The sequence below is a fragment of the Pelophylax lessonae genome (genome assembly GCF_965119305.1).
Source record: "Pelophylax lessonae genome assembly, chromosome: 2".
NCBI lineage: Eukaryota > Metazoa > Chordata > Amphibia > Anura > Ranidae > Pelophylax > Pelophylax lessonae.
Genome location: NC_138769.1, coordinates 14,748,157 through 14,771,015, shown reverse-complemented (window position 1 = coordinate 14,771,015; position 22,859 = coordinate 14,748,157). Strand labels below are relative to the sequence as shown.

At 48.2% G+C, this 22,859-nt stretch overlaps 1 protein-coding gene across 2 annotated transcripts in view; it reads left to right on the top strand.

Annotated features, from left to right (window-relative positions):
• GSK3B (glycogen synthase kinase 3 beta) overlaps window positions 1–22,859 on the top strand; it is a 182,052-nt gene that overhangs the window by 109,579 nt on the left and 49,614 nt on the right. For both annotated transcript variants that reach the window (XM_082247647.1, XM_082247646.1), the window contains exons 3-5: window positions 1,547–1,630; window positions 15,501–15,611; window positions 22,669–22,799. In XM_082247647.1, coding sequence (XP_082103773.1) covers window positions 1,547–1,630; window positions 15,501–15,611; window positions 22,669–22,799 — 326 coding nt within the window. The remainder of the gene's footprint in view (window positions 1–1,546; window positions 1,631–15,500; window positions 15,612–22,668; window positions 22,800–22,859) is intronic.

Below are 22,859 nucleotides of genomic sequence, written 5' to 3'. Positions count from 1 at the left end.
CCCTTGGACAAAGTGCGCAAGGGATCTGTTTTTTTTTTTTTTTTTTTGCCCAAAGTTTAACTTATTTATGTGTTTAAATTTGTAGAAAAATAAAAAAAAATAAGTGCTGCAAAGTCAATTTTCCTGGATTGTTCTAATGCACCCCGGTAAAGACGAGCAAAATAATTGCCCAGAGGTGCTTATAAAGTTGAAAATGTCAAAATATAAATTTCCACCTTAAAATGGTTCAGTCAATTTGCCTGAAACGTAGCTGGAGCCATATTGATTGATTGATTGCCGTTTATCGAACGCAACTTTCACATCTCTGCATGACATTTTAGGCTGGGTTCACATACATGCGATGCGGGAAGCAGCGCGATTCCTGTGCGGGTTCCCGCATCGCATGTCTCTCGCAGGCAGTTCACACTGCCCTATGCGAATCGCTGTGGGTGTCAATAGAAAGTTAATGACACCCCAGATCACTTTGCAAATCACAGGAATAGGTGTAAACAATAGAGATCGACCGATTATCAGCAACACCGATATATCGGGGGCCGATATGCACTTTCCCCGATATATCGGAATCCGCCCCGGAGGTGACCGATATTGCTGATATTTCGGGAAAGTGCTGTACCGAAGTGATGTCTGCAGCTAGAGGGATCACCCCGGTACCGGCGTCCATAGCCAACGGTCGGCTGTCTTGTAATGACATCCGATGCGGCTGAGAAGCCACTCAGCTGTCATTACAAGGAGCGGGAGGGGACGTCCCCCCCTCCCGCCGCCTTCCGCGGCTCGCCCGGGTCTCCTGTCCCACCGGGAGTCCCAGGCAACCAAGCCTGCACGGTCGTTGAAGACCCGATCAAAGTCACATTCGGCTCTGATCGGGTCTCCATGCAAAAACCCGGAAGTGATGTCATAACATCACTTCCGGGTACTCGGCGCCAGATTAAAAAAATTACAGCATTCAAAACAGCCAAACTTTGCGTTTTGAATGCTTTTAAGTGCAGAGGAGGGGTTTGGGGTCTTTTAGCCCCCCAGGTCCCCCCATAAGAGTGCCTGTGAAGTAAAAAAAAAAAAAAAATGTACGAAAATATCGGCCGATACCGATATCCGATGACCAAAATATTGGTATCGGCAATGAAAAACTGTTATTGGACGATCACTAGTAAACACCCATGCGATCTGTTTCCAGTGCGGTCCAAGAAAAGGTCCTGCACAATTTTAATGCGATGCGATTTCAGCCACATAGTTTGTATGGCTGAATTTGCATCGCTCAGACATCGCTTGTGATCTGCGGTGCGAATCACATGCGATATCTGTCTGTGTTCGCACCAGTGTGAACCCAGCTTTAATAAAACATCTGAAACAGTAGAAGACTGACGCTCCCAGATTGAACTGACCTCTTCCTGAACTCTGTGTTCTCCCTTACTTGCCATATAATGTAACGTAATACCGTGCTCCTATTTTTAGTGTTAATAAAGAAATGGTAGGTTGCTGAATTCATTCATTGTTATAGATCGCTCCATACACACACAGACAATAAATCTGTATTTTTCTTCCTGTACAGAACCGAGAGCTGCAGATAATGAGGAAGCTGGATCACTGCAACATTGTCAGGCTTCGCTATTTCTTTTATTCAAGCGGAGAGAAGGTGAGCGTGCGATTTTATCTTACTTGTTTGGGTAACGCCTAGAGTTTGCAGAAAATGACCGGGGCCGTTGTACCGTACTGAATACTGAACCCATCCCTACCTTTTCTTTTCTCCCACACTTATAGCAAGGCCTGTCCTGTGTTGAATTTGGTTACTCTCAATTCCCTTCATCTTCACAATACAGGCATACCCCACTTTTCTCAATTCCCTTCATCTTCACAATACAGGCATACCCCACTTTTCTCAATTCCCTTCATCTTCACCATACAGGCATACCCCACTTTTCTCAATTCCCTTCATCTTCACCATACAGGCATACCCCACTTTTCTCAATTCCCTTCATCTCCACTATACAGGCATACCCCACTTTTCTCAATTCCCTTCATCTTCACAATACAGGCATACCCCACTTTTCTCAATTCCCTTCATCTCCACTATACAGGCATACCCCACTTTTAAGTACACAATGGGACCAGAGTATGTATGTACAACGAAAATGTACTTAAAGTTAAGCAACACCTTTTTTTTCACTTCTCAATGTATGTAAATACACTAGCTCTCTGGGAAATCTTGGTCAGCTTGACATGGCACTGCTCCCAAACTATAAGTGACAAGGACACTAAACTTGGGAAGCGTGTTAAGGGGACCCAGGACTATGACATGGTACATTACGTAGGCAAGCTGGGATAAATAGAATATGTTGTAGTGCTGGGTCCCCCCTCGGTGCTCCCTAAGTTTGGTGTCCTTGTCACTTATGGTTTGGGAGCAGTACCAAGTCAAGCTGACCAAGATTTCCCATAGACACCAATGCTAGACAGGGAGCAGTGCCTGACCAACATTTCCCATAGACCATGCGTGTCCAACCTTTTGGCTTCTTTGGGCCATATTGAGTGTAGAGAAATTTTCTCGAGCCGCATATAAAATGTATACCATAGTTAAGGTATATAAGTAATAAAACGCTGCTGTGCCCTTCACGTGCTGTCCCCCCCCCCCCCCCCCATCCCCGCAGCACTAATTTAACACAACTAGTGGATGATCCCCTCTGAGGCAGCCTCTGCCTACAGTTAGTTGGAAACCTCTGTGGCCGTGCCCCAGACTCGACTTCTTTCCTCCCCAGCAAAAAAGAGAAAAAATTGTCAGGGGGAAGTGGGCCTGCATTGCCTGTGGTTCCGGGCCGCAGGTTGGACATGCCTGCCATAGACACTAATGTTAGACAGGGAGCAGCGCCTTACCAAGCTGACCAAGATTTCCCATAGACACCAATGTTAGACATAGAGCAGCGCCTTACCAAGCTGACCAAGATTTCCCATAGACACCAATGTTAGACAGGGAGCAGTGCCTGACCAAGATTTCCCATAGGCACCAATGTTAGACAGGGAGCAGTGCCTGACCAAGATTTCCCATAGGCACCAATGTTAGACAGGGAGCAGTGCCTGACCAAGATTTCCCTTAGGCACCAATGTTAGACAGGGAGCAGTGCCTGACCAAGATTTCCCATAGGCACCAATGTTAGACAGGGAGCAGTGCCTGATCAAGATTTCCCATAGGCACCAATGTTAGACAGGGAGCAGTGCCTTACCAAGCTGACCAGGAATTTCCCATAGACCAAGCTGACCAAGATTTCCCATAGACACCAATGTTAGACAGGGAGCAGTGCCTGACCAAGATTTCCCATAGGCACCAATGTTAGACAGGGAGCAGTGCCTGACCAAGATTGCCCATAGGCACCAATGTTAGACAGGGAGCAGTGCCTGACCAAGATTTCCCATAGGCACCAATGTTAGACAGGGAGCAGTGCCTTACCAAGCTGACCAGGAATTTCCCATAGACCAAGCTGACCAAGATTTCCCATAGGCACCAATGTTAGACAGGGAGCAGTGCCTGACCAACATTTCCCATAGGCACCAATGTTAGACAGGGAGCAGTGCCTTACCAAGCTGACCAGGAATTTCCCATAGACCAAGCTGACCAAGATTCCCCATAGACACCAATGTTAGACAGGGAGCAGTGCCTGACCAAGATTTCCCATAGGCACCAATGTTAGACAGGGAGCAGTGCCTGACCAAGATTTCCCATAGGCACCAATGTTAGACAGGGAGCAGTGCCTTACCAAGCTGACCAGGAATTTCCCATAGACCAAGCTGACCAAGATTTCCCATAGACACCAATGTTACAGGGAGCAGTGCCTTACCAAGCTGAACAAGATTTCCTATAGACGCCATTGTTAAAAACCGGCAACAGTGCCATGTCAAGTTAACCAAGATTTCCTATAGAGGCCAATGTTAAAAACTGGGAGTAGTGCCATGCCAAGCTGTGTCCGTACTCGCGAGTGTACGTAAAGTGAGTGTACGTAAAAAGGGGTATGCCTGTACAACCCTTTAACCCTGTCGCTGCCAGAGCGGTTTTGCGGTTTGTTTTTGCACACATGCTAAAAAAAAAATAATTTAGCCCTGAAGATTATATAAAACCCCCAAAACATTATATAATTCCTGAAACCAGACACCCCTAGAGAATAAAATAATGGTAGTTCCAATTTTCATGTCATGCAATATCACTGCAGAGGTTTAGAAAACGCAAAATTTCAGTTAATAAATAATAGAAAGTTCATTTTGGGGCACACAAATTTAATATATTACTCAAAATGTAGGTAAAATACAAAAGACGAGGCTGCGCTGTGTAAATTGATACCCAGCATGTCGAACCTTAAATTTGAAATGGCAATAAACTTCAGTACACTATATTTTTCATAGGCGACACTTTAAAAGTTCCTTAGAAGTCATCAGTTTAGTGTTGGGGAGGAGGTCTGGTTCTAGAATTATTGCTCTCACTCCAGCGTGTGCAGCGATATGTAACGTGTATCGCAATCAGCGTTTTCAGTGACGCGTGCATTAACCTTCGTATATGCGGGGGCCTCAAACATTTTTTGGGGAGGGATTTCATGTGCTTGGGGTGTAACTATTTTTTTTTTTTTACTATTAAAGCGGTTGTATCCCCCCCCCCCAAAAAAAAACCTGCAGGACAATGGCATAATGTGCTAGTATGCACCGCATGCTAGCACATTATGAAATACTTGCCTTAGAACGAAGCCCCGACATGGTTGCCTGGACACCTCTGAGGCAGCTGACATGTTTCATTGAAGCAGGGGTGGGGACAAGGGAAGGTGGTATATGGGTACATTATACTTAAAGCGGAGTTACACCCAAAAGTGGAACTTCTGCTTATTTGCTTCCTCCCTCCCCCCAATCTCTGGTGCCACATTTGGCACCTTTCAGGGGGGAGTGGGGAACGGTACCTGTTTTGGACATTATCAGCTTAATTACAGTTTCGTTAAAACAAAACCTTTGCAAACTTTTATAGCTGGTTTTCTTAAGAAAGCAGCCATCACTTCTCTGTCTTTTGGGTAGAATCCAGTATCTGTTATCCTTTTACGGGGGCAAAAAGCTGCCTTCCTATGGACTGGGGATGATAGTAGTACTTGGTTTAGTTCCCCCCCCCTCTCCCCCCTCTCCCCCTACCCCCCTCTCCCCCCTCTCCCCCTCCCCCCTACCCCCCTACCCCCCTACCCCCTACCCCCCTACCCCCCTCCCCCCTACCCCCCTCTCCCCCTCCCCTCTCTCTCCCCCTCCTCTCTCTCTCCCTCACCCCTCCTCTTCCTCACCCCCTCTTCCCCTTCCCCTTCCCCTCCCCCTCTTCCCCTCCCCTTCTCTCTTCCCCTTCCCCTCCCCTTCTCTCTTCCCCTTCCCCTCCCCTTCTCTCTTCCCCTTCCCCTCCCCTTCTCTCTTCCCCTTCCCCTCCCCTTCTCTCTTCCCCTTCCCCTCCCCTTCTCTCTTCCCCTTCCCCTCCCCTTCTCTCTTCCCCTTCCCCTCCCCTCTCTCTTCCCCTCCCCCCTCTCTCTTCCCCTCCCCCCTCTCTCTTCCCCTCCCCCTTCTCTCTCCCCCCCTTCTCTCTCCCCCCCTTCTCTCCCCCCCCCTTCTCTCTCTCCCCCCCCTTCTCTCTCTTCCCCCCCCCTTCTCTCTTCCCCCCCCCCTCTCCCTCTCCCTCTCCCTCTTCCCCCTCTTCCCCCTCTCCCTCCCCCCCTCTTCCTTTCCCCTCTCCCTCTTCCTTTCCCCTCTCCCTCTTCCTTTCCCCTCTCCCTCTTCCTTTCCCCTCTCCCTCTTCCTTTCCCCTCTCCCTCTTCCTTTCCCCTCTCCCTCTTCCTTTCCCCTCTCCCTCTTCCTTTCCCCTCTCCCTCTTCCTTTCCCCTCTCCCTCTTCCTTTCCCCTCTCCCTCTTCCTTTCCCCTCTCCCTCTTCCTTTCCCCTCTCCCTCTTCCTTTCCCCTCTTCCTTTCCCCTCTCCCTCTTCCTTTCCCCTCTTCCTTTCCCCTCTCCCTCTTCCTTTCCCCTCTCCCTCTTCCTTTCCCCTCTTCCTTTCCCCTCTCCCTCTTCCTTTCCCCTCTTCCTTTCCCCTCTTCCTTTCCCCTCTCCCTCTTCCCCCTCTTCCTTTCCCCTCTCCCTCTTCCCCCTCTTCCTTTCCCCTCTCCCTCTTCCCCCTCTCCCTCTTCCTCTTCCCCCCCCCTCCCTCTCCCCCCATCCCTTCCCTCCCTCTTCCCTCTCCCCCCATCCCTTCCCTCCCTCTCCCCTCTCCCCCCCCCCTCGCCCTCCCCCTTCTCCTTGCTCCAAGATCTGAGCTGCATGCGATGTGGTGGATGGGCTGCTTCCAGCATCTTTGAAGTCTCATCACATGACTCCCTCCCCCCCTCTCCCTCACCCCTCCCCTTCCTCACCCCTGTCTTTTCCCCCTACCCTCTTCCCCCCTCTTTCACCCCCCTCTCCCCCTCCCTCTTCACCCCCTCTCCCCCCACTCTCCCCCATCCCTTCCCCCCCTCTCTTCCCCCTCCCTCTCCCCCATCCCTTCCTCCCTCCCCCCCTCTCCCCCATCCCTTCCTCCTTCTCCCCCATCCCTTCCTCCTTCTCCCCCATCCCTTCCTCCCTCTCCCCCCATCCCTTCCTCCCTCTCCCCCCATCCCTTCCTCCCTCTCCCCCCATCCCTTCCTACCTCTCCCCCCATCCCTTCCTCCCTCTCCCCCCATCCCTTCCTCCCTCTCCCCCCATCCCTTCCTCCCTCTCCCCCCATCCCTTCCTCCTTCTCCCCCCATCCCTTCCTCCTTCTCCCCCATCCTTTCCTCCCTCTCCCCCCATCCCTTCCTCCCTCTCCCCCCATCCCTTCCTCCCTCTCCCCCCATCCCTTCCTCCCTCTCCTCCCATCCCTTCCTCCCTCTCCTCCCATCCCTTCTTCCCTCTCCCCCATCCCTCCCCCCCTCTCCCCCATCCCTTCCTCCTTCTCCCCCCATCCCTTCCTCCCTCTCCCCCCATCCCTTCCTCCCTCTCCCCCCATCCCTTCCTCCCTCTCCCCCCATCCCTTCCTCCCTCTCCCCCCATCCCTTCCTCCCTCTCCCCCCATCCCTCTCTCCACCCTCCCCTTGCCCTCCCCCTTCTCCTTGCTCCAAGATCTGAGCTGCGTGCGATGTGGATGGGCTGCTTCCAGCCTCTTTGAAGTCTCATCACATGACTCCCATTAAATGCATCCTGAGTGGCGGGATTAACCCTTCCCCTCCCCCAGCACAGCCCTATGGATGCGATCCAGGCCTTGTGTGGCTCAGCCGTGTTGTTCAGCCATCCGCTGACTCTTCCCGCAGCCAGCAAATATTTTCTGTGTGTATTTTTGTTCTTCCGAGTCACTGAGCGACCAAAAATATCCCATGAGCCGCGGCTGTGACTGTGCTGCAGGGGGTGATGCGGGGGTTTCTAGGAATTATCCAACTGGCTGCGCCGTGCCCGCCTTTCCCTCTTCTGAGGGACAAACGTCTTGCTGATGGAAACAGATGCAGCACCCTGAATAGTGGCAGGCAGCTGTACAGGAAAGCCGCTTCTGGGGGCTCCTCCGCCCAGAATTATCGCTTCTTCTCCCATAGGAAAATGTTCCTTCTGACAGTACGGAATGTTTATAAAGCTATTTTTGGACCTTTTACCTGCTCATCGCTGTCATATCGCCATAGAAAGGAAAATAAGAATAATATATATATATATATATATATATAATTTTTTTTTTTTTTAAGCGAATTCGCTAGTAGTATTCTAAACCTTGCATACCTCATTATCATGGGAGAAAGCTGGGAATGGAGCTTTGAGTTACAAAGCAAACCCCCCCCCCCCCCCCAGACCACAGATTGCTCTGTTTATTCTGATTATCTCCTGTAGACATAACATGACTTCCCACATCAGGAGTACATGGTCCCTCATTCCCTGTGGTTTGATAAGAAATCGCAAGCGTGCCGCACTGTAGGCGTCACATGGCGGTCCATTTATGGAGTCTATGGTACCTCATGCCCATGCCCAGCACTTTATTTTTTATCTCAAAGAATTGGCGCAGGTACTCTCTTCATCCTGACTTGTCTCTGCCCCCCGTCCCTTGTCTCTGCCCCCTGTCCCTTGTCTCTGCCCCCCGTCCCTTGTCTCTGCCCCCCGTCCCTTGTCTCTGCCCCCCGTCCCTTGTCTCTGCCCCCCGTCCCTTGTCTCTGCCCCCCGTCCCTTGTCTCTGCCCCCCGTCCCTTGTCTCTGCCCCCCGTCCCTTGTCTCTGCCCCCCGTCCCTTGTCTCTGCCCCCCGTCCCTTGTCTCTGCCCCCTATCAACCTCCTAGTGCCACTCCTTTTAGACAATACACAGCCAAGTATTTTGTCGTATTAAGTAAATTATATGGAATTGGTTAATGACAATAGACCCCCCCCCCCCCCCCAGAAACAATGGATCTTTTCTAGGAACAATAAATCCTTTCTAGCAACAATAGACCCTCCCCCCAAGTGCATACATACAGCCCTGCAACAATAGATTCCCCCCCCCCCCCCCCATCAGCAACAAAATGCCCCTGCTGGCAACAATCGATCCCCCAGCAGCCATCATTAATAGACCCTCCCCCATTAACAGTGCCTCCCCCCCTCCAGAAACAATGGATCCTTTCTAGGAACAATAGATCCTTTCTAGCAACAATAGACCCTCCCCCCCAAGTTCATACATACACCCCTGCAACAATAGATCCCACCCATCAGCAACAAAATGCCCCTGTTGGCAACAATGGATCCCCTAGCAGCCAGCATTAATAGACTCTCCCCCATTAACAGTGCCTCCCCCCCCCCAGAAACAATGGATCCTTTCTAGGAACAATAAATCCTTTCTAGCAACAATAGACCCTCCTCCCAAGTTCATACATACACCCCTGCAACAATAGATCCCCTCCATCAGCAACAAAATGCCCCTGCTGGGAACAATGGATCCCCCAGCAGCCAGCATTAATAGTCCCTCCCCATTAACAGTGCCTCCCCCCTCCAGAAACAATGGATCCTTTCTAGGAACAATAGATCCTTTCTAGCAACAATAGGCCCTCCCCCCAAGTATATACATACATCCCTGCAACAATAGATCCCCCCCATCAGCAACAAAATGCCCCTGCTGGGAACAATAGATCCCCCAGCAGCAAACATTAATAGACCCTCCCCCATTAACAGTGCCTCCCCCCCTCCAGAAACAATGGATCCTTTCTAGGAACAATAGATCCTTTCTAGCAACAATAGACCCTTCCCCCAAGTGCATACATACACCCCTGCAACAATAGATCCCCCCATCAGCAACAAAATTCCCCTGCTGGCAACAATAGATCCCCCAGCAGCCAGCATTAATAGACCCTCTCCCATTAACAGTGCCTCCCCCCCCCCCCAGAAACAATGGATCATTTCTAGGAACAATAGATCCTTTCTAGCAACAATAGACCCTCCCCCCAAGTGCATACATACACCCTGCAACAATAAATCCCCCCCATCAACAACAAAATGCCCCTACTGGGAACAATGGATCCCCCAGCAGCCAGCATTAATAGTCCCTCCCCCATTAACAGTGCCTCCCCCCCCCTCCAGAAACAATGGATCCTTTCTAGGAACAATAAATCCTTTCTAGCAACAATAGACCCTCCCCCCAAGTGCATACATACACCCCTGCAACAATAGATCCCCCCCCCATCAACAACAAAATGCCCCTGCTGGGAACAATGGATCCCCCAGCAGCCAGCATTAATAGTCCCTCCCCCATTAACAGTGCCTCCCCCCCCCCCTCCAGAAACAATGGATCCTTTCTAGGAACAATAAATCCTTTCTAGCAACAATAGACCCTCCCCCCAAGTGCATACATACACCCCTGCAACAATAGATCCCCCCCCCCATCAACAACAAAATGCCCCTGCTGGGAACAATGGATCCCCCAGCAGCCAGCATTAATAGACTCTCCCCCATTAACAGTGCCCCCCCCCCCCCAGAAACAATGGATCCTTTCTAGGAACAATAGATCCTTTCTAGCAACAATAGACCCTCCCCCCAAGTGCATACATACACCCCTGCAACAATAGATCCCCTCCATCAGCAACAAAATGCCCCTGCTGGGAACAATGGATCCCCCAGCAGCCAGCAGTAATAGTCCCTCCCCCATTAACAGTGCCCCCCAGAAACAATGGATCCTTTCTAGGAACAATAGATCCTTTCTAGCAACAATAGACCCTCCCCCCAAGTGCATACATACACCCCTGCAACAATAGATCCCCTCCATCAGCAACAAAATGCCCCTGCTGGGAACAATGGATCCCCCAGCAGCCAGCATTAATAGTCCCTCCCCCATTAACAGTGCCCCCCCAGAAACAATGGATCCTTTCTAGGAACAATAGATCCTTTCTAGCAACAATAGACCCTCCCCCCAGTGCATACATACACCCCTGCAACAATAGATCCCCCCCATCAGCAACAAAATGCCCCTGCTGGCAACAATAAATCCCCCAGCAGCCAGCATTAATAGACCCCCCCCCCCAAACAGCATAAGAACACCAGAGCAGAAGATTCCCCCAGAAATGGTAGATTCCACCGGCATCAATTGACACCCCTCAGCAACACTACACCCCCCAACTACCATAGATCCACAGAAGTCTGCATCAGTAGACCCGATTGCACACCCCAGCCCCCTTTGCCAGTACTTGCCCATGCCATAAGAGGAAAGTGCATGTGTACCCTGTCTCGGGCTGAAGATGCACGCATTGTAGATGTTCACTTGGCCACCAGCGTCACCCTTATTTCCTGTGCTGTGATAATAAAGCACACGTGTACGCCTGTCCCAGGCTGAAGCAGGTGAGTTGTAGAGGTTACATGAGTGCCCATGCCAGGAGAAAAGGGTCTCTTATCCTCAGTGCCAGGATAATAAACTACATTCACACTCTGTTCCAGGCTGAAGGTGCGCTCACTGTAGATGTCATTTAAACACACAGGTCGAAAGTACATGACCTCTGATCCCCATAGCATGATAAAGCGCATGCGCACCCCGTCCCAGGCCATGGTAACAAAGCACACATGCACCCAATCCCAGGCTGAAGCACATACACTGCAGCCACTGAGAAGCTGCTCGGCTGTCATTACAAGGAGCGGGAGGGGATGACCCCCCTCCCCTCCCGCCGCATTCGGCTCTGCTCTGGTCTCCATGTAAAAACCCGAAAGCGATGTCATGACGGCATTCAAAACAGCCAAACTTGGCGTTTTGAATTTTTTTAAGTGCAGAGGAGGGGATTGGGGTCTTTTAGACCCCCAGATCCCTCCACAAGAGTACCTGTCAAGTGATCAAAAAAATGTTTTTTAAATGTACGAAAATATCGGCCAATATTGGTATCGGCAACAAAAAACCGATATCGGTCGATCACTAGTATACACCCACACTCAGCTATAGGCACTCAGAGTTTTTCTGCCTAGTCAGGAGTAAGGACCTAGTTCCTTGCTGGGATTTCTGATCCTGGCAATTTTTTTTATTTTAAACTGAATTTTTTTCCTTTTTATTATTTCGTTCCTGTGAGAACTACAATCAAGTGCCGGATTATAGATCCTTAGGGTCCCCCCAGTCCAGCCAGCGAACGCGTGCAGACCGCATCTCCGCGCTAGGTCGGCCACGACATAGCCCCACTGGACGGGGGCTGGCCTGCAAGTTAAACGGAGGGTTGAGCAGGGTCTCCTTCCATCCTGGGGGTTGATGACTAGGCCAGGGATGTCCTCTGGGCTCCCTGTGGTGGTTGTTGGGCTGAGGGATCGGATGTTTTTACCCCCCGTGGGTACGCTCCGCATGAGGCCGGATCTGGCCAACAATTTAGGCCATGGCTTTGCGGCCCACTCGTCGGAACCTACGTGAGGTGGCCCCTGTGAGGATGGCTGAAGCAACTGCCTCCCGTTTGGGCATCCGCCTTCCCCTCTGCTACCCCTAGGTGGTCGGCTCCGCTGGGGCTCATGTCCTGGCGGACAGGTTTTTTTTTTTTTTTAACTCCAACCTCTTTGCAGTCCCAGGAAGGAAGGCTAGGTATGCCCAAATCTGGACCTCAAGGAGATAAGCTGCTTTGTGTGAGTACAGAAGTTCCGCATTCCATTCACATGGTAGTGGCGTCCCTACATCAGGGGGATTTTTTCTCGCATCTTTGGACATCAAGGACACCTACCTGCACATTATAATATGTGCTGGTCGCCAGTGCTTCCTCCATTTTGCCGTGGACGAGGCGCATTATCAGTTTGTGGCGCTGACCTTCGGTCGCACCTCGGGTCTTCGCAGGAGTGTTGGCCCTGGTGCTGGCATTTTTTGAGTAAGCGGGGGATCGCGACACTGGGGTACCTGGACGATCTTCTTCTGCGAGCAGAGTCTCCGACTGCTTTGATGGACTATTGGAGATTGATCTGCGAACTCTGAGAGAGTTTGTGGGATCCTGAACATTTAGGGGCCTGCTTTGGTTATGTCCACAAAAAATGGCCTATCTGGGTCTGACTCTGGACTTGGCCTCAGCCAGTGTGTTTCTTCCTCAGGAAAAACTCTAGACATTGCAGGAGGCAATTCAGCTTCTGTTTTTCAGCAGACGGTCATCCATCCGGGCTTGCATGCACGTGCTGGACCTGATGGTGTCTACCCTCAAGGCCGTCTGTTTGCACAGTTCCACACAAGATCTCTGCCAAAGAGATTCTGGTGAAATGGGTCAAGGATTCACGGTCTCTAGAGGTGGCTTCACTCTCTGGCACTTGAACAGGGAAAATTCTTCTCCTGTACTGGACTGTTGTCTCCATGGATGCCAGCCTGTCTGGGTGGGGAGGCATCCTCAGCACAGGCGTGCTCAGGGAGTCTGGACTCTGGCAGAGTCCAGACTGCCGATTAGTGTACTGGAACTCCGAGCGATCAGACTTTGTCTGGCTCATTGGACAATTGTCAGGGGTGTCCGGTATAAATTCATTCGCACAATGCCACGGGCGTGGTCTATGTCAATTACTAAGGGGGCACTATAAGTGTCCTGGCGGCTCGGTAAGTAGCCGGCATTGTAAGGTGGGCTGACTGATTCTTTCCAGGCCTCTCAAACGTCTGCCACGACTCCTGTGCAGGATTCAGGCAGAAGGGATTCAGGTCATTCTAGTGGCTCCAGACTGGTCTCGCTGGTCTTGGTATGCCGATCTGGTATGGCTGGTCGCCAATGCTCCTTGGGGACTTCCTCTCAGGGAGGATCTGCTGTACCAAGGACCAATCTTCTATCCTGCTTTACAGGTGCTGGCTTTAACGACTTGACAGTTGAATGCCAGGTGCTGAAGGGTGGAGGTTTGTTTGAATCGGTGATTCCTACCCTGTTAAAAAGCTTGGAAATCTGCCTCTAGGAAGATCTACCATCGTACGTGATAGATGTACATTGCGTGGTGTGAGTCTCTTGGGGTTCATCCTTGCTCCTTCTCGGTGGATCGGATCTTAACCTTCCTTCAACGGGGGATTGAACAAAAATTGGCCTTGAGTACCATCAAGGGCCATGTATCTGGTTTTGGCGGTCTTTTTCCAACGACCTTTGGCCACACACTCCCTGGTGCGTACCTTTTTTCTTCAGGGTGTCTGACATTTGGTTCCTTCAGTGCGGGCTCTGTTGGAATTTTAATGTGGTGCTTTCAGCTCTACTGAAGCTTCTCTTGAAAAGAGAAAAATAAAGTATTTATCGGCTTTTAACACATACTTCTTTCTCCTGAAAATATAGTGCAAAAAATGGGTGCATGTTATACGCCTATATATATATATTTTTTTTTTTTTTTTTCCAACGGGGGGCGGGGATCGGGCGGTCCTCCTCGGATGCCACACATTGGAGGGGTGTCAGGCCGGTCGCCTTTCCTGGCCCTTGGACAGCACTGCCAGCGTACTCTGCAGTTAAGAAAAAAATCACGCCAGACCCTTTTTATAGATCCTTCCTACATTAGATCGCTGTCATTGGATAACGGTGCCTCTAAATACCTTGTTAGCTTCGTTCTTTCTGGCTGCTCTCCTCCTCCCGCTCCGCCTCCTGAGTGTAGCTTCAGATTGGTGGAGGAGAGCGATCACATGACCGGCCATTAAATATGAGAGGAGAGCAGTCAATGACCGGCCATGAAAGAACGGAGCTAAGGAAGTATTTAGAGGCATCGGTTTACAATAACAGTGACACAATGTAGAAAGCATCTATTAAAAGGGGCTGGCAGTGATTTATTTTTATTTTTTTTACTTTAGAGTACGCTGGCAGGGCTGTCCCAGGAGACTGGGGGTCTCCTGGGAGTGCAGGGGGGCTGTGCAATGTAAAGGGGGCTTTATAATAAAAGGGGGTATTTACTGTGCATGGGGTAAACTGTGAAATGTATAGGGGGGCTGTTTAATGAAAGAGGCTGTGTACTGTTATTTTTAAAATATTGAAAATGTTTTTTTTTTAAACTTCCCTCTTAGACCGCATTCAAATTGATCCGACTTGGACTGCGACTTGTCAGCCTGACAAGTCGCGGTCCATCATGCTCCTATTGTGTAGTACAGGAGCCGTTCTAATAGGACACAAGTCGCTCCGGCTTAGAAAAAGGTTCCTGTACTACTTCGCGGCGACCTGGAGGCGACTTGCATAGACATTCATTTTATGAAGTCCGTGCAAGTCGTGCCGAAGTCGCGCTGCACGCGACTTCACAGGTCGCCCCCTCAGTCGGAGAGACGTAGTGTAAACCGAGCCTTAAAGTGAAGGTGCGTGCTATACGCTTGTGCGTGTTATACGCCGATAAATATGGTATGTAGCAGAATACATACTGGCCTAAATAAATGTATGACAAAATTTATATTTTTTTAATGTTTTTATGGGATATGTTTTATAGCAGAAAGTAAAAAATATTGTTTTTCTTTCAAACTTGATGGTCGTTTTTTTGTTCATAGTGCAAAAAAAGAAAAACTGCAGAGGTGATTAAATGGCACCAAAATAAAGTTCTATTTGTGGGGGAAAATAAAGGATATACGTTTAATTTATGTACAGCGTTGCATGACCGCTCAGTTGTCGGCTAAAGTAACGCAGTGCCAAAAATAGCCTGGTTATGAAGGGGGTGGGGGGGTGGATTCTTCCAGAGGGCAAGAGGTTAAACCATCTACTCTAAGCTAGAGGTCTATATATGTCGTGGACGGTAAGTGGTTGTGATAAAACATGGTATAGAGCAGGGGTCTTCAAACTACGGCCCTCCAGTTGTTCAGGAACTACAATTCCCATCATGCCTAGTCATGTCTGTGTCATGTCTCATGTCAGAGTTTTACAATGCCTCATGGGACGTGTAGTTCCGCAACAGCTGGGGGGGGCCGTAGTTTGAGGATCCCTGGTATAGAGTTTTAAAGTGTTTTAATGTTTTGATGGGTTTGATTTGTAGATGGTCACCTTTTCCACATTGAAACTTGTGTTTGATCAAAAACAGTGCCATGTTCTGACCCGACAGTTTCTGACTTCATGTGATTCACTGTCAACCATTTTGTCTCCTTTCTCTTGCAGAAAGATGAGGTCTATCTAAACCTGGTGCTGGATTATGTCCCTGAAACGGTGTACAGAGTGGCCAGACATTACAGCCGGGCCAAACAGGCCCTTCCTATGATATACGTCAAAGTAAGTGTCCGTACCGTGAAATGTTACCAGACCCTCGTTTTAAAAAAAAATAAAATAGCAAACCATGTCATGAAGTTATCGTAAATCTACTTTTCGATATTGGGTGATTTTGTGGAATAAAGTATTTTTCCTTGTATCCTGGAGTGCGGTCGTTCTCTTTCTTCTTTGGATTATCTGGTCAGATCACGGACTGGACCAGCACACGGTAATCAAGGAGAGGATCACTTTCATCTAAAGCGATGTTACTCTTCCTTTTTTGTTGCAGTCCCACTGCTCCATACATTGACACAGACAGCAGGACCCGCCCCCCCACTCCTGTGTCAACAGATTTGATTGACAGCAGCGGGAGCCAATCGCTCCCGCAGCTATCATCTCTGTATCTGTCCAATGAAGAGAGAGACAGAGTCAGGAGCCATCGGATGAGCTCAGGTAAGGGAAAGGAGGGGGGGGGGGGGGCGCAGCTGCAGCACAGAAGGATTTTCACCTTAATGCGTAGAATGCATTAGGGTTAAAAACCTTAAAGGTAGGATGCACCGATCCGATATTCGGATCGGATATCGGCGCCGATATGGCCATTTTAGATTGATCGGGGGATCGGTAACATTGACCGATCCACTGGCCGATCTGGTTTTTGCTTGGTAACGGCTCAGCCATCCCTTATTAGGTGCAGTAGTATTATGGGATGGAAGCCGCTACTTCCTATATAGGTCCGGCTCACAGGCGGAGTGATATCAGATGTACTCCGCCTGTGAATGGAGGAGCCGTACACATGAAGCAGCGGCTTTGCTCTGTACTGCAGCCGCTTGCTTTGTCTGTAACTCTGGATCGGTTCCGGTATTGGCGATTTCACAAAGCCAGATATCGGTATCGGGTCCAAAAAAGTCGGATCGGTGCATCCCTACTTAAAGGGTAACTACACTTTAGCGGGGGAAAAAAATCAACAAGTAAAGAAAAAATAACATAGTGTATACAATTGCGACACAAATCATATTGTAAATGAATGTTATTAATAATTACCTTTCCTTTACAATCTGCAGCTGTTGTAAATTTTCTGAAAATGCAATGCAATATGGCCGCCTGTAGCTGTTTTGTACACAGAATGTACAGTTCGGCAAAAAAAGTATTTAGTCAGCCAATTGTACAAGTTCTCCCACTTAAAAAGATGAGAGTCCTGTAATTTTCATCATAGGTACACTTCAACTATGAGAGACAGAATGGGGGGAAAGAATCCAGGAATTTCCATTGTAGGATTTCTAATGAATTAATTGGTAAAGTCCTCGGTAAAATAAGTATTTGGTCACCTTCAAACAAGCAAGATTTCTGGCTCTCACAGACCTGTGACTTCTTCTTTAAGAGGCTGCTCTGTCCTCCACTCGTTACCTGTATTAATGGCACCTGTATGAACTTGTTATCAGTATAAAAGACACCCGTCCACAACCTCAGTCACACTCCAAACTCCACGATGGCCAAGACCAAAGAGCTGTCGAAGGCCACCAGAGACAAAATTGTAGACCTGCACCAGGCTGGGAAGACTGAATCTGCAATAGGCAAGCAGCTTGGTGTGAAGAAATCAACTGTGGGAGCAATTATTAGAAAATGGAAGACATACAAGACCACTGATAATCTCCCTTGATCTGGAGCTCCACGCAAGATCTCACCCCGTGGGGTCAAAATGATCACAAGAACGGTGAGCAAAAACCCCAGAACCTCACGGGGGGACCTAGTGAATGACCTGCAGAGAGCTGGGACCAACATAACAAAGACTACCATCAGTAACACACTACGCCGCCAGGGACTCAAATCCTGCAGTGCCAGACGTTTCCCCCTGCTTAAGCCAGTACATGTCCGGGCCCGTCTGAAGTTTGCTAGAGAGCATTTGGATGATCCAGAAGAGGATTGGGAGAATGTCATATGGTCAGATGGAACCGAAGTAGAACTTTTTGGTAAAAACTCAACTCGTCATGTTTGGAGGAGAAAGAGTGCTGAGTTGCATCCAAAGAACACCATACCTACTGTGAAGCATGGGGGTGGAGACATCATGCTTTGGGGCTGTTTTTCTGCAAAGGGATCAGGACGACTGATCCATGCAAAGGAAAGAATGAATGGGGCCATTTGTTGTGAGATTTTGAGGGAAAACCTCCTTCCATCAGCAAGGGCATTGAAGATGAAATGTGGCTGGGTCTTTCAGCATTACAATGATCCCAAACAGACCGCCTGGCCAACGAAGGAGTGGCTTCGTAAGAAGCATTTCAAGGTCCTGGAGTGGCCTAGCCAGTCTCAAGATCTCAGCCCCATAGAAAACCTTTGGAGGGAGTTGAAAGTCCGTTTTGCCCAGGGACAGCCCCAAAACATCACTGCTCTAGAGAAGATCTGCATGGAGGAATGGGCCAAAATACCAGCAACAGTGTGTGAAAACCTTGTGAAGACTTACAGAAAACATTTGACCTCTGTCATTGCCAACAAAGGGTATATAACAAAGTATTGGGATGAACTTTTGTTATTGACCAAACACTTATTTTCCACCATAATTTGCAAATAAATTCTTTAAAAATCGGACAATGTGATTTTCTGGATTTTATTTCTCATTTTGTCTCTCGTAGTTGAAGTATACCTATGATGAAAATTAAAGACCTCTCTCCTCTTTTGAAACTTATAAGTTGGTGATCAGAGAGAGGCAAAGGATAGTTTTTACATAGGTGGGAGAAAACAAGGTCAAGGATATTGCCTTCAGAGTGAGTAGAAGCATGTATCCATTGCTTCAGGTCAAAGGAGGAGGTTAGACTGAGACGTTTGGAAGTGGCAGGAGTGTTAGTATTAACAGGGATGTTGAAATAGTCGAGATTGTGGGGATTTCGGAAGAGAGAAAGTAGGGTAGCCAGGCAGAGAAGTTGTCAAGAAAGGTCGATACTGGTCGATGGAGGTGGTAGATCACAGCTATCCTTAGAGAAACAGGAGAGAAAAGAGGAATGCAGTGTGCCTCAAATAAGGAGAGTGACAAATAGGGAGGTGGGTAAAATACCCGAAAGGTGTTATCAAATCTAAAGGCAAAAAATGGGGATTTGGTCCCACCGTATGGCCATATCGTGCTCAAGCCCACCACTACGTCAAAGTACCCCATTGTCAGTGGGTCCTACACTATCCATAAAAAGGATGAATCCAACCTCTCACTATTGGAGATACTTACTACTTACTGGGAGAGATGTGCAACTGCACTATAAGGGACTCCTCCTCCTATATCTGCTTGCTAGTGGACACTGATAGAGTACAGCTTTAGAAATGCATGTTCAGGTTGTGCCCCCCCAGCTCTTTGTTTACCTGAAAGGTGCTATGTGGGGCTAGAAGGATCCAGACACCCTCTCACTTGTGTCCACTGGGTCTGGGGAGTGAATACAGAGAAGACCACCTTGGGATAGGGCAGCAGAAGAGGCAGTGTCAGATTCATGAAGCCAGGTTTCAGTAATGGCGAGTAGATTAAATGAGTTAGCGATAAAAAGGTCATGGAGGGCTGTGAGTCTATTACAGACAGAGCGGGCATTCCAAAGGGCGCAAGAGAGAGGGAGTCTGGTCTTATGACGAGAGAAGGGAACTAAATTGTGCTGATTGCGGCTGCAGCCAGAGGGTGCAGGGTAATGGGTGTGTTGAGTACAGGTAAATGATGGAGGCCCAGGGTTTGGGGATATGTCTCCAGAGGTTAGGAGAAGCAGAAAGGTGAGGGAGGTAATATAAGTGTGTGATTTATATGAAGGGAGATGCCTCGGTGTCCTGGAGGTTTTGTGTGCGTGTGGATTTAGAAATAGCAGGAGATGGTGAGGACAGAAGTGAGGGTGATATATATAAGCTGTGGGGTGGAGAAGAGGGGTGAAGGAGAGAGAGTTTAAGGATAGAGGACACATCTGTCAGGAGGAGTGGTACAGAGTGCATGTTACAAGGAGGAGCTGAAGGGGTAAACAAGGTCCCCCGCAGTCTGTGCGGTGTTTATCTCAGCCTTTCCTGTGTTCATTCGCTGAAGTGCAGAGTCAGAAGTCTAGATTGTAAGCTCTAACGAGCAGGGCCCTCTGATTCCTCCTGTATTGAATTGTACTGTAACTGTATTGTCTTCCCCCACATTGTAAAGCTCTGTGCAAACTGTATAATAATAAGTGCTCCCACTTAAAGAAATACCCCCACTTTGAGAAAAAGCCCCAAAAGCAAACGCCCCCCCCCTTTGCAAACGTGCCTTCCCCAAGTGATGCTTAGTTATAGACTATTAGAGGTGGGGGTGGGTGCTTTCCAATCAACTAATCAGGAGTTCATTAAGTATGACTGGCTAAACAGAGCAACATTTTCACTTCAGAAACAGATTTATAAGAGGACAGCTAATAGAGATAACAGGCTATAAATTAGGGTAAGACATAAAGCATTGCAAAGAGAACAATCTACAGATGGTTAAGCAAATTAAACATTTAAAGACAACATAAGGAAAGCAGTTTACAGAATTACAGCTTTGGGTGGAGTAGCAGCAATATCAACATACCTTCCCCAAGTAATGCTTAGTTATATACTGTTAGAGATGGAGGTGGGTGCTTTCTAATCAACTAATCAGGAGTTAATAAAGTATAACTGGCTAAACAGAGCAGCCATGCAAACCCCATGTGTGAAGCTTGTCGCCCAACAGAAGCTCCTGCTTTGCATGTTGCAGTTTGCCATAATTTATTGCTCGATAATTGCGGCAAAACCGCACCGAGTTTCAAGTGCCATTGAATATTATGGCACCTGAACATGCGTTTTGCGATTGCAGTCAGATTTGAAATCTCTGGCAGAATCGCAGCAATGGTAAAACTGTTTATTAACCACTTGACCTCTAGAAGATTTACCCCCCCCTCAAGACCAGGCCATTTTTTCCAATACAGCACTGCATTACTTTAACTGACAGCTGCATGCGCGCCCCCAACCTGGAAGTGTCGAATCATGTACTAGAATAAAAAAAAAAATTGTGCGCTACCACTGTGAATTCTATACCAATCAGAAAATCCTTGCTAAATGATAGGACTATCAATAAGTATAGCTGCTGCTATCACCTAATTGTGTTGCCACATCAAGATTTAAAACATGTGAATTTGTGATAGCGCTGCTATTGAAAAATACAAATAAAAAAAATATATAAATAATAATAGATATATGAAAATCAATAAGCTATACAATAAGGTGCGAACAATAAGAAAGCGCAGTGCAAAGACGATGTCACTAATGGCACTTTTCCACTGCAAGTACCGGCTCGGCTCCACTCGGCACTGCTTGGCCCTGCTCGGCTCAGTTTGCTTTTCCACTGCGTGGTGCGAGTCGGCACGTTTCAGCACTGTACAGGCTCTACTCGGCTCGGTTTGCTTTTCCACTAAAGTAGTAAGTGGGTGGGATTACAACGATTCTCTGATCAATCAGTGGCTATTAGTGACAAACAATCAAAGCTGCATGCAAAGGATTGTGGGATATGGTATAGGTACGGCCCGCTTTGAACCCCAACCGAGGTGGTACTGTTTAAGCGAGCCGTACCATGCAGTGGAAAAATGCTAAACCAAGCCGTACCATGCAGTGGAAAAGCGCCAAACCGAGCCGTACCATGCAGTGGAAAATCGCCAAATCGAGCCGTACCATGCAGTGGAAAATCGCCAAATCAAGCCGTACCATGCAGTGGAAAATCGCCAAACCGAGCCGTACCATGCAGTGGAAAATCGCCAAATCGAGCCGTACCATGCAGTGGAAAATCGCCAAATCGAGCCGTACCATGCAGTGGAAAAGCGCCATAAATGACATAAAGTGCAATCCGAAATAACCAACTCCTAAGGTGCAGAGAACATATGCAAAAGTCCAACGTCAGTCACTCGGTGTGTATCCTCCCCTTTAACCACTTCCCAACTGCCCGCCTGCGCAAACCGACGTAGGTATACGTCGGTGGCGCGCCTGTAGCTAGAGGGCAAGAGTGCGACGGCGCACTCCCGCCCCCACTCAGCGGGGACTCCGATGCATCGGGCAGGCGGCTCCGATTGCTGCCTGACACCCGCGATCGCTCCCCGCTGAGAGAGAAGAACGGTCGACTGTTGTAAACACAGCTGACCGTTCTTCTCTCTGGAATGATCACAGAGCGCCTGTGATCCTTCTATACAGAATCACATGTCTCTGTGATCATTTCACAAGCCACGCCCCCCACAGTTAGAAACACTCCCCTAGGTACACATTTAACCCCTTGATCACTTACTGTGTTAACCCCTTCCCTGCCAGTGAAAGTAAAGAAGACCTGTCCTGCTTATTTCTATTACAAGGGATGTTTACATTCCTTGTAATATGAATAAAAGTGATCAAAAAAAATTTATTTAAAGGGACAGTGTAAAAATAAAATCTAAAAGGTAAAATAAATAAGAAAAAAAAAAAGCGCCCCGTTCCTCCGAGTATGCACGCAGAAGCGAACGCATACGCAATTTGTGCCTACATATGTAAATGGTGTTCAAATCACACGTGAGGTATCACCGCGATCGTTAGAGTGAGAGCAATAATTCTAGCCATAGACCTCCTCTGTAAATGTAAACTGGTTAGCTGTATACATTTTTAAAGCATCGCCTATGGAGATTAAGTACCAATGTTTGTCGCCATTCCACGAGCGTGCGCAATTTTGAAGCATGAAATGTTGGTTATCTTTTTACTCGGCATAACTTTGACTTTCACATTATGGAAAAAAATGGGGCTAAGTTTACTGTTTTCTTATTTTTTAATTAAAAAAAGTATATTTTTTCCAAAAAAAAATTGTAAGAATGCTGCAAAATACAGTGTGATATAAAGTATTGCAATGATCTCCATTTTATTCTCTAGGGTCTCTGCTGGAAAAAAAATAAATAAATATATATATATATATATATATATATATATATATAATATAATGTTTGGGGGTTTTAAGTAATTTTCTAGCAAAAAATGCTGATTTTTACCATGTAAACAACCAGTGTCAGATATAGGCCTGGTCCTTAAGTGGTTATTGATTAAACCAGTACAGTGGTGTTGATCAGAGCCTTATCTCTTTCTTTTCCAGTTGTACATGTATCAGCTGTTCCGCAGTTTAGCCTATATCCATTCCTTTGGGATTTGCCACCGGGATATCAAACCACAAAATCTGCTGCTGGACCCCGAGACGGCTGTGCTAAAGCTCTGCGACTTCGGCAGGTGAGTGCGCAGTGGGTAAGATTGTGTCCTGTCCAATTATGTGCGGAATCTTATCTGTGT